Source organism: Canis lupus, chromosome 1 (assembly GCF_048164855.1).
Source record: "Canis lupus baileyi chromosome 1, mCanLup2.hap1, whole genome shotgun sequence".
Lineage (NCBI taxonomy): Eukaryota > Metazoa > Chordata > Mammalia > Carnivora > Canidae > Canis > Canis lupus.
The window spans coordinates 43037873-43052963 of NC_132838.1; the positions used below are offsets into that span (position 1 = coordinate 43037873).

General features: G+C 38.9%; 1 protein-coding gene across 2 annotated transcripts in view; it reads left to right on the plus strand.

Annotated features, from left to right (window-relative positions):
• ESR1 (estrogen receptor 1) overlaps positions 1–15091 on the plus strand; it is a 290055-nt gene that overhangs the window by 64670 nt on the left and 210294 nt on the right. For both annotated transcript variants that reach the window (XM_072828041.1, XM_072828035.1), the window contains exon 4: positions 13938–14054. In XM_072828041.1, the coding sequence (XP_072684142.1) occupies positions 13938–14054 (117 nt within the window). The remainder of the gene's footprint in view (positions 1–13937; positions 14055–15091) is intronic.

A 15091-nucleotide genomic window follows, 5' to 3' on the forward strand; every position in this document is an offset into this window, starting at 1 on the left:
TTCTTCCAAGAAAATCTTTACAAGAGCAGTCATTATGGGACTATCTGCTTTGTACCTGCCGATATGGCAGTAGATCCAGAAGGGGTCAGAAAAACAAGGCTTCATGTTCATTAACCTTTTACTTTTTCCTTCTTTCACTCATTTTTTTTTTTCAACTTGCATGACTTATGACTTGCAAAATAGCATGACTGATCTTTATCCTCTATTTTTTGCACTTTTGATCCAGGTCATAGTTTGTCACAATTTATAGAAGATAGCTAATAAAAATGATTATCATATGAGAATCTGCTGTATAATTATAAATTGCCATAAAAATATTATGGTTTATCAGCTATATAATCTAAGAAAATGTATTTCATGTATTAGATAGATCTTGTTTCAAGTGACCAAAATCAAATTCAAACTAGTTTTGGGGTGGGGGGCAAAGGGTAAGTTTTGGTGGAAGGCTACTTGAGTGTCTTGGTCAACTGCAATTATGGCAGGGGTGTAGCCAGACCTCAGTGACTGTGAGACCAGGGTCTTAGAGTCTGTCAGGACCCCAGCCTTGCCTCTGTGCCTCTCCATGTGCCAGCTTCTTGCTGTCTGTAATCTTGTGTTTTCCCTAAGAAGGGAAGCAGGATGGGCGGCAGCTGCCATGCCTTATATCCTGTGACATTCTTCCATTTAGAAGATATTAGCAGAAGGGCTCTGATTTGCTCACCTTTGGTCAGGGGCATACCATTAAACCAACTGGCTGTTGTTGTGGGACAGAGTCACATTTCACAGTGATCCTGGGAGCTTACCCTATATAGGGGGCTGTTCCAGAGAAAAGGATAACATTGTGAACCAAATACCCCTGTTAGTGTCTACTTTTCCTGGTGTCTCTGAACTTCCATTTCCTCAGTCCAAAGTGGCACAGTGATTTCTACCTTGCTAGACTGATAGAGTGGTTAGGGATTATGTTTAACCTATAAATGGCCATCATCATTATTACCTCTAACTGGCTTTATCAAGTTTCCTCTAGGATATCTTTCTACTCTACAGCTAAGTAGAGTAAATACCTTACCATTTCATTATTTTGCTTCTATATCAATCTTTACCTTACTTCTTAAATATAAATTACTCTCTCGGGGACCCCTGGGTGGCGCAGCGGTTTAGCGCCTGCCCTTGGCCCGGGGCACGATCCTGGAGACCTGGGATCGAATCCCACGTTGGGCTCCCGGTGCATGGAGCCTGCTTCTCTCTCTGCCTCTCTCTCTCTCTCTCTCTCTCTCTCTGTGTGACTATCATAAATAAATTTTAAAAAAAATTAAAAAAAAAAATTACTCTCTCATAGCCAACACCTGAAAGTTAGTTCACATTTCCACTCCCATACCAAAGGAAGAGTGTCAGAGATTTGAAAACTTCTCTGTGGATGTCTACCTCTTACCTGTGCTTCTTTAACTTACTGAGAATGTTGGAGTGCACCTGGGTGGCTCAGTTGGTTGGTCTTCTGACTCTTGATTTCAGCTCAGGTTGTGATCTTAGGGTCATGGGATCAAGCCCTTCATCAGGCTCTGTGTTCATCAGGGAGTCTGCTTCTCTCCTTCTCTCTCTGCCCCTCCCCATGCTTGTGGGCATCCTCTCTCTCTCTAAAATAAATAGATAAATCTTTGTAAAAAAAAAAAAAAAAAAGAATCTCAAGCTGGGGCACCTGAGTGGCTCAGTTGGTTGAACATCTGACTCTTGATTTTGCCACAGGTCATGATCTCAGGGTTGTGAAATAGAGCCAGCTGTTGGGGTGCTGGGCGTGGAGCTGCTTGAAATACTCTATCGCCTTCTCTTTCTGCCTTCCCCTTGCCTTCTGCTGGCACACGTGCTCACTTTCTCTCTCTAAAAAAAATGTCAAGCTTTGGAAGGATGCCTGAGTGGGTCAGTCAGTTAGGCATCTGACTCTGATCTCAGTTTAGGTCTTGATCTCAGGGTTGTGAGTTGAAGCCCCCATGTTAAGATCCATGCTGGGCATGGAGCTTAAAAACAGTTCAAAAAAATAAAAATATTGAGCTTTGGAGAGCACAGTGTACCCTTGGGTCTCTTAAAATATCAAGTATAGGTATCCTTTGTTTTCTGAAAGTTCATGTTAGGACACTTCACTTTTATGAAAGATGTACATTAGTAATAGCTTTTATTGTAAAAGCTAAAGTCCTCTTCAGATTTTTTTCGGCTATAGTAAAAAAGGTACTATAATGTCGGTCTTCTGTAAAAGCAATGTGGCCCTAATGCAAACTTTTGGAAAGCAGTGGACACTCTTTGCTTTATACCATTTTGTCTTACAAAGGTTTTCATAGGAAAGTTCTACTTTTGAATGGGGAGGGGGCAAAAACCTATATGTAGCTTCTTACATGTAGCAGAGACTCAAAATTACTTGAATGTTTTTTTCTGCTTGCACCACTTCTTTTTGTAAAACTTTTATCTAGTCTTTCCTTAGTTAAAATATCCTTTAAAAAAAGAGCAAATATAGTGTTTAACTTGCACTGTATAGAATTAAGGGCAAACACTTTTTAAATTAAAACTTGTTGGATGTATAGATCATTGAGATAGACTTTATCCTATGGTTAGATGAGTCTAAATAGTCTGTTTTAAATCTTGCCATGTCTTTGATAGTGACACTAAAGAGTACAATCTCTTTTTATGAAAGCATTCCCGAAGAGTGGGCTCTGCTTCCAAATTAGTCCAGAATATTTTAGTAAATTAGAAAAAAAAACACAACTTCATAATAACCTTTATAATTGCCACTTCAGAATGGGAATTTGGAGTGGTACCAAGTTATTAATCAGTAGAAAAGAGTAGATTTCAAAAAGGTAATTATACCAAATTTAACACCTCTTGAAATATATTTTGTTTTATAAATGTAGTCCTTCCTTGTTCTTATTTGTAAGCAATGAGGATAATTCAGGTACCTTGAATCAGAAATCAGAGTACAGATTGGCTTAATAGTTTGGGGCTTACTTCTGGCTATAGATGGCTTTTATCCTTTATCTTCTTGGACAGAAAAGGCGACAACATTCTCCTTAAAGCCCAGAAATGAGTTATTAGGGTAGTTTAGCTCTATTCGAAGAAGCATGTTATGACTTCCCCACATTCCTGGACAGTTAGACTGTAATTCTTGGTTGTTTAGAAAGGTGCTTGAATGTATTTTAAGAAGCTCGAATAAATGAATATTTTTCTTACAGTTTTGCTTGCTTTTTCAAGCACTAGAATAGTTTCCAGGTCTGACAGTTAGCCTTATGCTGACTGGAGTGAATTTTTTTGATATGACGAACTGTTTTGGATGATTTGCACTTGACTGCATAACTGTAGCCTCGCAAGTTACATGATGTGAAGAGAATTAGTTATGGCTTTTCTATGGATCATCTTATTTAATCTTCCACAAAATCCTAGGAAGTTAGCTCTACAATTGCTCCCATTTTGTAGGTGAGGAAGCTGAGGCATTTAAGAAATAAAACCAGTATTCAACCGAACTAGTTGGAATTCAGAACCCATTGTGTTCTCTCTTTTTTTCCCCCCCACTGTGTTCTCTTAACTGTTGTGTTTTATTGACTCCCTCAATGGAGGAATGCTTCTAATAGGTCACTGGGAATGGGGGCTGCCACTGTAGCTGGCTCCTCATCCCACTAGGTTTAAAGGCAAGAAGAGAGAGGAACAGAGTGGCTAGGATTGGTCCTGCTTGCCAAAGGGAATGGGGCTGTTAGCATTAATTGGGCAGAACCTGGGGCACCCTGTGTGCCTCCTTATATCCTACTTGGCAAAGGTTAAAGGTGACTGATGACTTCACCCTCTCTATGGAGAGGAGAACTCCTGTCCCTCAGGAATAAAGGTTTGGGTCAGCGGAAGGGATGCCAGACCCAGCAAGGGTAGGGGGAGGGTCACAGATACTCAGGATGGCTTTGTGACAGGAGCAGAAACAGACTGGAGCCTCTGCCTGTGGTTTGGGTGGTTTGGGTGTCTGCTACTTGTTCTTTCCTGGAGTTTCTGCAGATCAAAAAACACAGCTCATGCTAGCCCTTTTCCTATTCTTTATAAAATAAATGTGGTAAATTTTCCTTTGCTTAACAAGGTTCTGGTGGTTAAGTTTATTACTCAGTCCGTGGGTTGTAAAGTAGAGAGAAATAACCATTGAATGGGTGGTAGCAGAACTAGAAAAGGAATGAAGATTGTTAATGCCAGGTTGGTTTTGGTTGGAAATTTTTAAAACACTTTTTAAAATTGTTATTTTGATTATTATTTAAAAAACTATGAATACACATGCTACATGTTAAACACTTTAAGATGATACAAGACCTTCCTCTGGTCTCTACCAAAATCCATACTTCCTTTCTTGATCGGTAAACTCTATGAATAGTTTCATCCAAAAATTGCACATACACATATATACACACATACACATACACTTACACGCATATATATATTTTGGTTATATAAGTGGCATTATACTCTACACATTATTCTGTGAATAGCTTTCCTCACTGAATAATATATATTGAAGATTTTTCCGTATCAGTAAATAGATGTACTCATTTTTTGGTCTCATTTTTTAAAATGGCTATATTTTAGTCCATAGTGATACATTCTGTTGGCACAAAGTTTTATGTTTGACCAAATGTTTACATATATTATCTCTGGGCCTCATAGTAGCCACTAAGGGAGGTATAAGAGGCCTGGTTCACCTGGGATCCCATGAAGCCTTGGACTCAAACATGAGCCAGTGCTCTGAGCACGGTGATGTTCCCCAGATACACCCATATTCCTTCCATTTAGTGCAGCAACCATAGATGGAAATCAGTTCTTCAGCAGGAAAAAAAAAAAATCAATCCAGAACCCTAAGAAAACAAATGAAAAGTAAGTATGTCTGTCAGGAAGGGAGAAAAGAGAATAATCAAAGTTTAGAACCAGAATGGGCTCTTCTTCCCTTTCCTTTCATAGATGAGAGCATGAGGCCAAGAATCCAACAATTTAGCTTGTGTGGGGCACTCAGGCCATTTTCTTTCTGGAAGTTTTTTTCCTAGGTTTGTGGGGTGGGGTGGGATAGGGAGGAGATTTTAGATTTTTCCAAGCTCTCTTGTTTTCATTAGTTGGAATGAGCTGTGGACAGGCATATAGACTGAAAAGTCTGAACACCCTGGAGAAATGAGAAAACTCCTTTCTGAGCATTGTGGAGTGGCTCTTCTGAGAATTCTCCTCATAAGGCAGTCTGGCCACATAGACCTGCTCTGTCTGGATGCCCAGGAAGTATGGATTTCATACATTCCTGCACATTTGTTTACTGAGCATCTAACATTCATCTAGCTCTTCACTAGGCCACAGGGCTATGTGTCAGAGAAACTGTCCCCAACCATGAGGACTAGAAAACATGTGAGATTATCTGTGCTATTTTGGGTTAAATTTACCATGAAAGGTTCATTGGCAATATTGAATGAACCCATTTATTTCTATCTGTTGAGAGAAATTGTTACTCAAGCCAAGAATGTAGAATGGTAGTCATTTCTAAGTCTGACTGACTATCTTTTGGCTTATTTCCTCATTTTTGAAATAGACTTAAAGATAAAAAGAGTAACTAAACTTGTGTTCAAATGTGCTGGGGGAGTCTTGACCATTGAAACAGAAGCTCTTGCCTCTTCTTTCATGACTTTTATCAGCATGTCTGGGAGGAACTTCCCTAGGAATTTCATCTTGGAGGGCTCCTGAAGAAGGATGAGACCCCTTATTTACCAATTAGGTGGCCAGAAGCTTAAAGGACCTTCATATTCCATACCATGCTAGATCTGAGTAAACACCTTCTTTCCCTTCTGTCTCAAAGCACCACAGTGCTTCGTCAGGGAGTGAGAGGGTGAGACAGTGGCTTCTAAGTGGTCCATGGAAGCCAGGCCAGTAAGCACAGTGGTGCTCAGGGGTTCTGAGTTGTGCCCCCTTGCTCTGATAGCCACCCCATTTGTCTCTTACTTGCTTCCTCAGCTTTGGACTGAAATAGTTTATACTGCTTTTGACGCCAGTATTTGGAATTTAAATGACTCTAAGTTGAGAGAAAGCTTGGGGAACTCTTTGGAAACAGTGGAACAGAGCAAAGGAGAGGGGGTATCTGGAGGTGAGCTGAATGCTGCTTGGCATTGGACTAATCGCACTGGTTGTCACATTGCTTTCTTTTATATGATGCTTATCTATTGTCCCAGAAGGAGCAATTTCAGAAAGTCCTTTTCTGGGCTGTAGAACAACCCTGGCTTATTTGTTGAGTCTTAAGAGGCATTATTGAAAGTGGTTCATTGTCTCTGGTGTATTACAATGAGATGGTGGTCACTGATTTCATTATGTTTTCCTTTATTGCAGCTGTTGGTTTGATCCTGTGCCAGGTGCTTAAAACAATTGTGGTTTTGCAGATGGTAAGCAATGCTGGACAAGGAGAGGGATCATGTCCATTACCCTGGCCAAAATTTTTAGCAGACTGGGGTCTGACGAGGGCAAGTAAAGGATTTCCTCTTCATTTTCACGTAGAAAAAGAAACTGTTTAGGACAATTATCTTTCCTAGAATTCCTTTAAATATTTTTTACTTTAAAAATATTCTCAGATGTAAATAATATTTTTATTTCACTTAAAATATACCAGAATTGACTAGCTGTAAAAATATAATTCAGGATGCATTATTAAGGCATGCTGTTTTTATTTGTATGCCATTACATACAGATGTAGTTGTGAAATAGTTCAAATCATGGCACATTGAATGTCCTCACTGGATTTTTAGGAATGTGTTCACTGAGACAGCCAAATTCTATTTCGTTTTGTTTGGCTCAATGCACTGGCTATAAATCAGAGAATATTCACTTTAATATCTGAGTCAAAATTTATTTCCAAACATAATACTGCAGTTGTTCTTTTTCAGAAAGTAAATTTCTTATTTATTTCCCTAATACCTTGCCTTCTACTCTCTCTTTCTCTATTTTGTGCTGGAATGTGCTGGAATGTCATCTAGGGAGAGTTTGATAAAATATGCCATAATCTACTGCTAAATATATTTCATATGATTAATCTCTCATATCTTTACCTTTGGGAGTCTTAGGAATCACAGGTTCTGGAAATTAATTTCATTGCTGCTTCTGAAATGCCCTCCTGATATTATAATATTGTAATTACATTAGGGAAAAACATTTTGATTGTAGTTTAAAGTATAATAGTATTTAGACATCTGGCTAGGTCTAGGTATTGAGTTCTTTCTATGACACCAGCCCAATGGTGGGTATTCCTGGAGTAACAAGACTTGTGAACGAGGCAGACCAAGGCTTTGATTATGGACCCATCTCTAGTAGTGGAGTGACTTTGAACAAGTTAGTCAATCTCTTGGGGTCTCAGTTTCTGCTTCAATAATATGGGAGTTACAATGACCTGACTTATTAGTTGTGATGTTTAGATGAGAAAAACAGCTAAAGTCACCTGGCGTGGTGTGTGGTCCATGGGGACCACATGGCCAATACTGCTAGCCAGCCCTTGGGCCCAAGGACATTTTTTTTTTTTTTTAGAGGGAAATCTAAACAGGCCAACTTAAAATGCACATCTTTAATTATTTTTCCTGCCTTACCTCATGAAGATGCTTCCTATACACCCAGCTTTGTTTAAAACAGTTGTGGTAAAGTATACATAAGATTTCCTATTTTAATACTTTTTAATTCAGTGATGTTAACTACATTCACATTGTTATGCAACTATCACCAGTGTCCATCTCCAGAACTTTTTCATCATCCCAAATGAAAACTCTCTACTCGTTGCACAATAAATTCCCCATTTCCTCCTTCGTACAACTCTTGATAACTCCTATTCAGTTTTCTGTCTCTATGAATTTGACTACTCTAGGTACTTGATCCAGGTGGACACATACAATATTTGTCCTTTTGGGTCTGGCTTATTTCACTTAGCATGTCTTTAGGGTTCATCTATGTTGTAGCATGTATCCAAATTTTATTTCTTTTGAAGGCTGAATAAAACTCCATTTAATGTATATACCATATTTTTCCCCCATTTATCTGCCAGTGGACATTTGGGTTGTTTCCAGCTGTTGGCTATTGTGAATAATGTACTATAAACATGGATATACAAATATCTGTTTGGGTCTGTGCTTTCAGTTCTTTTGGGCATATACCCAGAAGTGGAATTTCTGGATTATAGGATTTCCAACTTCATTTAACATGCCTCCCAAGCTTTGGTACTACATTTATAATAATTGTTTGGTAGTTGCTTGTTGGTGTGCTACTGAAATCTCAAATACAGTATGCTTCAAAATTTTCCATACCTCTTCTTCCCACGCTACTCCCAAATCCGATCCTCTTTTTGATTAATGATAAGAATAATTTTTGAGACATCCTGGCACAAGCCACCAGAATCTTTGACCTCCTTCTCCCCTGTTCCTCCTTTCTAGCCCTAAGAATTTGGCAAAGCTAATTTAAGCTTTTTTTTTCAACCTCTTCTTTTTGCCTTGTCTGCTCTACTACTCAGAGATGATTATTTTGGTGCATATTTTGGTATTTTTTTTCTTTGGCATTACCTTGAACATTTTTAATCCTTCATTTTCTTTTTTTAAAATAAGATTTGTTTCTTTATTTGAGACAGACAGAGAGAGAGAGAGAGAATGAATGAGTTGGAGGGGCAGAGGAAAAGGAAGAGAGAATCTCTAGCAGACTCCAAGCTGAGTGTGGAGCCTGACATGCGGCTTGGTCTCATGATCCTAAGATCATGATCTGAGCAGAAACCAAGAGCCAGACGCTCAATGTAATGTGCCACATAGGTGCCCCAATCCTTCATTTTCTAATGAATATTAATATATGATTTTCATTAAAAAATCTTTTGAACTCTCATTTCCAAACAAATTTCTTAGGACCAAGTTTTGCCCTTGTGAACCTCAGTTTTGGGGTCCTGGGTATGGCAGCCATTGTTTTGTTTGGGGTTATCATCTTCTCAGTCATTACTTCCTTTATAGAACTCCAACCTGACCCCTCAAAAGACCTGTTCTCCAGACGGGATAAGGGTGGGGGCAACAGAGTTTTAGCAATTACATTTTGTTCAGATAACAAATATTTGTTAAGCTCCACTGTGTGCCTGAGAGTGTGCTGGGTACAGAATAAATGATGATAAATGAGACAGATACAATGCATCCCTCATCAAGCCTATAGTCACCTGGGGATGGTGACAAGCAATTAAAGTCCAATGTAGTAAGCACTGTGATAGGACAAAAGCTAGGCATCATTGGAGGGGCAGAAAGGAACCTCAGCTTAGTTGATATCTCAACTGATACACTTGAGAGATTAATGGGAGTCAGTTGGGCTAAGTGTAAGGGAAGTGTGTCCCCCCAAGAAAGAATGGTGTATGCAGTCCTGGAGGTAAGAAGGAGAAGGGAAAAGAGAGAACAGAGGACATGGTTAGAACTTAGTGTAAAAGATAAGACCAGGAAGGGAGGTAGGAGCTGATCAGGAACAGCTTTATAAGCTGTTTTAAGGCAATTAGATTTTATCCTTAGAGCTTTGAGGAGCATCAGAATATGAAAGCAGGGTAGAGGCATGGTGGTGTATGATTTTAGAAGAATCACCTGGCAGCACAGTGGGGAATGGTTGGCGGGGGAAAGCTGGAGGCAGGGGGTGGCTTAGTATGCTGCTGTGATAATCTGGGCTGGAGACAGTGTGAGTGATGGTAGGGATGGTGGGCCCTGGGAAAAATTGATTTTGCTTTTTAAAAGAATTTAAAAGTAATTGATTGGATCAGTGTGTACATGTGTGTGAAGGTTTGAGTGAGGAAGAGCGTAGAGAGTCTTGAAATAACACCACGTCTCAGGCTTTGTGGTAGTGGTAAGTTGGAAGAGATTAATGAGGAAAGATGATCATCAGTTATGTTTGGGACACATTCATCTTGACGAAGCTATGAAAAAGTCAAATCTAAATGGACTGTGGGTGAGTAGGTATATGGATGTGAAGCTCAGCAAAGAGATTTGGTCTGATGTGACTGCCAGAATGTGGTGAGGGAAAAGTGTGGCAAAAGGAAAGATACCCAGTGTTAAATTTCTCTCAGAATACTACTTATTTTCTTTTTTTCAGCTTTATTGAAGCATAATTGACAAAATTATAAGATATTTAAAGTGTTCATTGTGGTGATTTGATATACCTATCCTTTGTGAAAGGATTCCCTTCACTGAGTCAGTTGACATATCCATTGCATCATATGTTTACTTTTTTATGGTGAGAACATTTACATTCTACTTTCTGAGTAAATTTCAATGATACAATACAGGTGTTATCAATTCTTGTTATCATGTTATACATCAGATCCTCACACCCTATTGGTCTCAAGACGCCATATAAAGTGATGCCATGCAGTATTTGTCTTTCTCTGCCTGGCTTATTTCACTTCACAAAATGCCCTCCAGCTTTATCCATGTTGTCACGAATGATAGGATTTCCTCTTTATTAAGGCTGAAAAATATTCCAATATATTTATATAAATACCATCTTTTCTTTTTTAATTTATTTGTCAATGGACACTTGAGTTGTTTCTGTTCCTTGACGATTATGAATAATGCTGCTATGAACATGGTAGTACAGATATCTCTTTGAGTTAATGATTTTGTTTTCTTTGGGTAAATACCCAGTAGTGGAATCACTAGATTGTAGGGGTAGTTCTATTTTAAATTTCTTGAGGAACTGCCATACTATTTTCCACAGAGGCCACACTGCTTTGCATTCCTACCAAATAGTGCACGAGCACGAGGGTTTCCTTTTCTCCACGTCCTCACCTGCTTGTTTTAATATGGTCTGTTTTATATTTCTTAATATAAGACTATATTAATTATATTAATATAATATAATTATATATTATTATATATATTATTATATATTATTATATAAAATATAAACTCATTTTTATAATAATATATTATTAATTTCTAACCATGAGTCATTGCTTATTTTTGTAGCTAGCAATTGTGATCTTTCTATGTGATGGTAACAATGCAAAATCAGCTACTACTGACAGAGGGAAAAATAAGAAGAAAAGGAAAAACAAAAAGTTGAGAGAAAGAATCCCAGAGACAAGTGGGGAAAAGCTGTGTATGAGCCCATCTGCTGGCCTAGGAGCTGTGGGTTGGCCTGGTGGTTCCTGTTCTTCATGCTTTCTGCTTAGGTTTCATTTTTCTCCTCTTCTCTCTATTTCCAATTATTCAGACCCCATATTAGTCCAAAGCTTTACTTTTATTTTTGGTGGGCAACACAATAGTGATTATTTCTCTAAAACATCACCTGAGCCTCACATCTTGGTTTTGGCCTTTCACACTTCATCCAGGCCTAATGTAAAAGGCACATTAGGGCCTATCTGGTCACGGGTACATGGAGTTCCTCACTGTCTTCAGTGAAAACACTGTATATTTCATTCATACAGTTGGTGTGATTTTTTAAAAAAATTAACTCTACTTCAATAGGATAGGATTTTCACAGGCATTGTTTTCACAAGAACAAATAATAAAGCTTAAAATAAAGTTTCTTGTTAAAGAAACTAATTTTGAATTGATTCAATTGCTTTAATAGCACACCTTTACTGAGGTGCCTGGGTGGCTCAGTTGGTTAAGTATCTGACTCTTGATCTTAGCTCAGGTCTTGGTCTCAGGGTCATGAGTTTCAGCTCCACCCAGTATGGAGAGTATTTAAAAAAAAATAACAACACACCTTTACAAAGTTATACTCAGAGAACAAAAAACTACCTGCTGTTTTCCTTCTCTGATGTAAGTTGAAGACTTATAAATAGTTAATGGTGTTTAGTTAAGAAGATTTTGTTTTAACCAGATGTATCAAATATGTACCTATTCATTTTTTTTGTTGTTGTTGCCAATTTACTAATTCTAAATTTTAATGTAGTCGGAGCAGAAAATCCACTTTATCACCAAGAGTTTGCATTACAAACATGATTCTGCTGTGCATCTATTTTCTTTCTAGTTAAGGGATGAATTCAATTGCACAAATCCAGTGTGTTTTATCTGTTAAACATGTTAGTTCAGGAATTTCACTTGGTTCTATAAAGATACACATCTACAGGGATGGCCAGTGCAAACATAACATTTTGCCAGTTGGCCTCTGATCCAATTCAGTTCTCCCATCTTCTTGCTTGCAGAACAACTGGTTTTTGAGAGGAAAGTGTATCAGAGTTAATTTTTAGTTTGAATGATTATTGACTCTTTTCTTCTGAGATTTAATATAAACTCATTTTTAGATTTAAAATAAATCAGCATGTAGAGCATAAACATCATAGGAAACCAAACACTGAAAATTTCTTTGAGGTGTCAGAAGACGGCAACTTTTGCTTAAAGTTAACATCTGCCTAGGTAAATTTTGTTTCTGATTCTATTATTTCCTCAGCTTGTCTGTGTTAATAAGGGCAGTTCTAAACATAAAAACTATTCCTGGATATTTGAGGTGGTGTGTGGTCTTTTACTGAAGTTGTCAGTTTACAATTTTGCTGGCTAGTTTGCTGGTTCCTATTATGGTCGGAAGAAGAATGTATGTGTTAATTTGATCTGAAGCCTGTTTATGTAGTTATTTTTATAATGTATGTCTAAAGATGGAGAAGCAAGTTTTATGAGACCAACATTTCTTGTTAAGGTCCCACTCCACCCTATTCTAATTGAGATTGACCCTTAAGCTGAATAAGGAACAAAGAGTTCTATAGTGAAAACACTTTAATACATGTTACATCTTGCCCTTAGTGAATGGGAAAATGGAGACACAGATGATCTGAATTAGAGGGGGCAATATTTCCTCACTTTTTTTTTTTTTTTGAGAATGGGAAACATTTAAAAATAATATATATCATCTCCATAGTCTAAATTCAGGCCTAAGCATTTGGATTTTAGATAAATGGATTTCTTCATTAAACATGCCGATATTTATTAATTTGTGGAGTTTGATATTCACATCAGAAACCAGACTTCTTTTGAGGGATAAAGAAATGGAGGTGACCTCTAAATCTTAGAGCAGAAAATTCTTATGGGCAATTGGCCCTATGTAGTCAGAACTCAAAGAAGAGGGTTGGTCTGGGAGCATAAATCTGCGAATCATCTGCATTTATGACCACGGGAGCTGTAGCCATGGAATAGATTCTCTCGTGGCAGACTTTGGAATCAGAAGAAGGGCTTGGGGCAGCCCGGGTGGCTCAGTGGTTTAGCGCCACCTTCAGCCCAGGGCCTGATCCTGGAGGCCCAGGATCGAGTCCCACGTCAGGCTCCCTGCATGGGGCCTGCTTCTCCTTCTGCCTTTGTCTCGCTCTGTCTCTCTCTCTCTCTCTCTCATGAATAAATAAATAAAATCTTAAAAAAATAAAAATAAAAAAAAAGAGAAGAAGAAGGGCTTGACACTGAGTCCTGTGCTGCTCTAGAGTGGATGTTGGAGAGAATCTGCAAATGAAACTAGGAAGCCACAGCCTGAGGGGTGGAAAGAACATGGGGGAGTTCTTTCTTTAACCTCATGTTTACTGCATCTCTGTTGCTCAAATTCTCTTTCTCATTCACATCCATGATATACAACTCTGTCTCACAGAAAAGATCTCCCGGGACCTCACATCACTCTCAAACCTTCACCTTACATCCCTTCTCTACTTCTCAGTTCAACTCTTCAGAGAGGTCTACACACTTAAGCTCTGCCTTTTCCTCACCTCTCCTGCATAGCTCAACCCACACCTGTTTTCTATCTTAGCTGTCCCACAAAAGTTGCTTAAATCCTTATGTCTAATGACTCCTATTACTGAATTCAACAGATATTTCCAGTCTACATCTTACCTGACCTATCAGAGTATCTGCAACACAGTAAAGCCAAGTAGATGACAGGAAAACATCCTCCAGGCAGTTTCTCTCTAGATTCTGACTACATCTCCTGAAATAATATTAATTCTGTCCTCTTGCTTTTAATAGGACATAATGACTACATGTGTCCAGCTACCAACCAGTGCACAATTGATAAGAACAGGAGGAAGAGCTGTCAGGCCTGTCGGCTGCGCAAGTGCTATGAAGTTGGCATGATGAAAGGCGGTAGGTACCTGCCTCCCAAGAGCACCCACCCAGGAGGGGCGTCCATGCCTGCCCCCCAGTGCTGGCTACTTCTGTCCTAACCACCATGGCAGTGCAATGTTTTCCCTTCTAATTAATTGTTTCCTAGTCCTATTTTTCTTTGCAACAAAAGTATTTTTATAACACTTTTTTTTTTAAATAGGAAGTTCCTGGAACTGGATATTCTAACATGCCATTTTGTGTTTTATATTTTAGATGTAAATACTTATATTTTGAATCAGAGGTGTGTGGGAGGTGGCAGTGGAAGGAAAGGAAGACTGCTCAGTGAATTAATCTAGAAATATTTTTCAGTGACTGTTTATGTTGCTAGTGCTAGAAAACGGTGTCTGAGAAGAAGCTTTCCCTAATGTGAGACTTGTAAATGTAAGAGCTAAATAGCTAATTTATAGTCTTCCAGTGTCTTCACATCCTTCAGGGAGTTCGAATGTCAATCAAAAGGCAGCTTTCTCCTTTAGAAGTTGAGTCAACTAGTGGCTCCTATAACCTCAGCATCTGGCATGGGGCTTGGAGCAGTGGAGTCGGTGCTGAGTGCTGACAAATCATGAGGCTTTCAGGCTTTGTGCCCGTGTGCTTCTGTCTTTGTGGCCATGTGCGTGTGTGCATGCATGCGTGCATGAGTGTGTATGTGTGTGTGGTTTTCTGTCTTCTCATGTATCCAGTTTTCCATTTTCTTTTATGGGAATCCAGTTTCTGGTTCTGGGGGCATTTTTTGCTCCATAGATGTGGTTGCCTGATCTTGTCTTCTTGGAGATCTAGTCTTGAGGAACACAGATGCCAGTCTTGGGTAGCCTTCAAACTACTGGAAGAGAACAAATAGAAACTGTGTAATTAAAGCCATGGTGTGTTCAGTGTTTTCAGAGGATACTGAGGGGAGGGAGGGGCCTGGGATTTTGTTGCCTGCTGACTGTAATAGGGGAAGAGCTTTCTGAGGAACAAGAGGCGTGGCATGAGTTAAGGAGAAGGGAATTAGCATGAAAAAGAATGTTGATGGCGCAGGT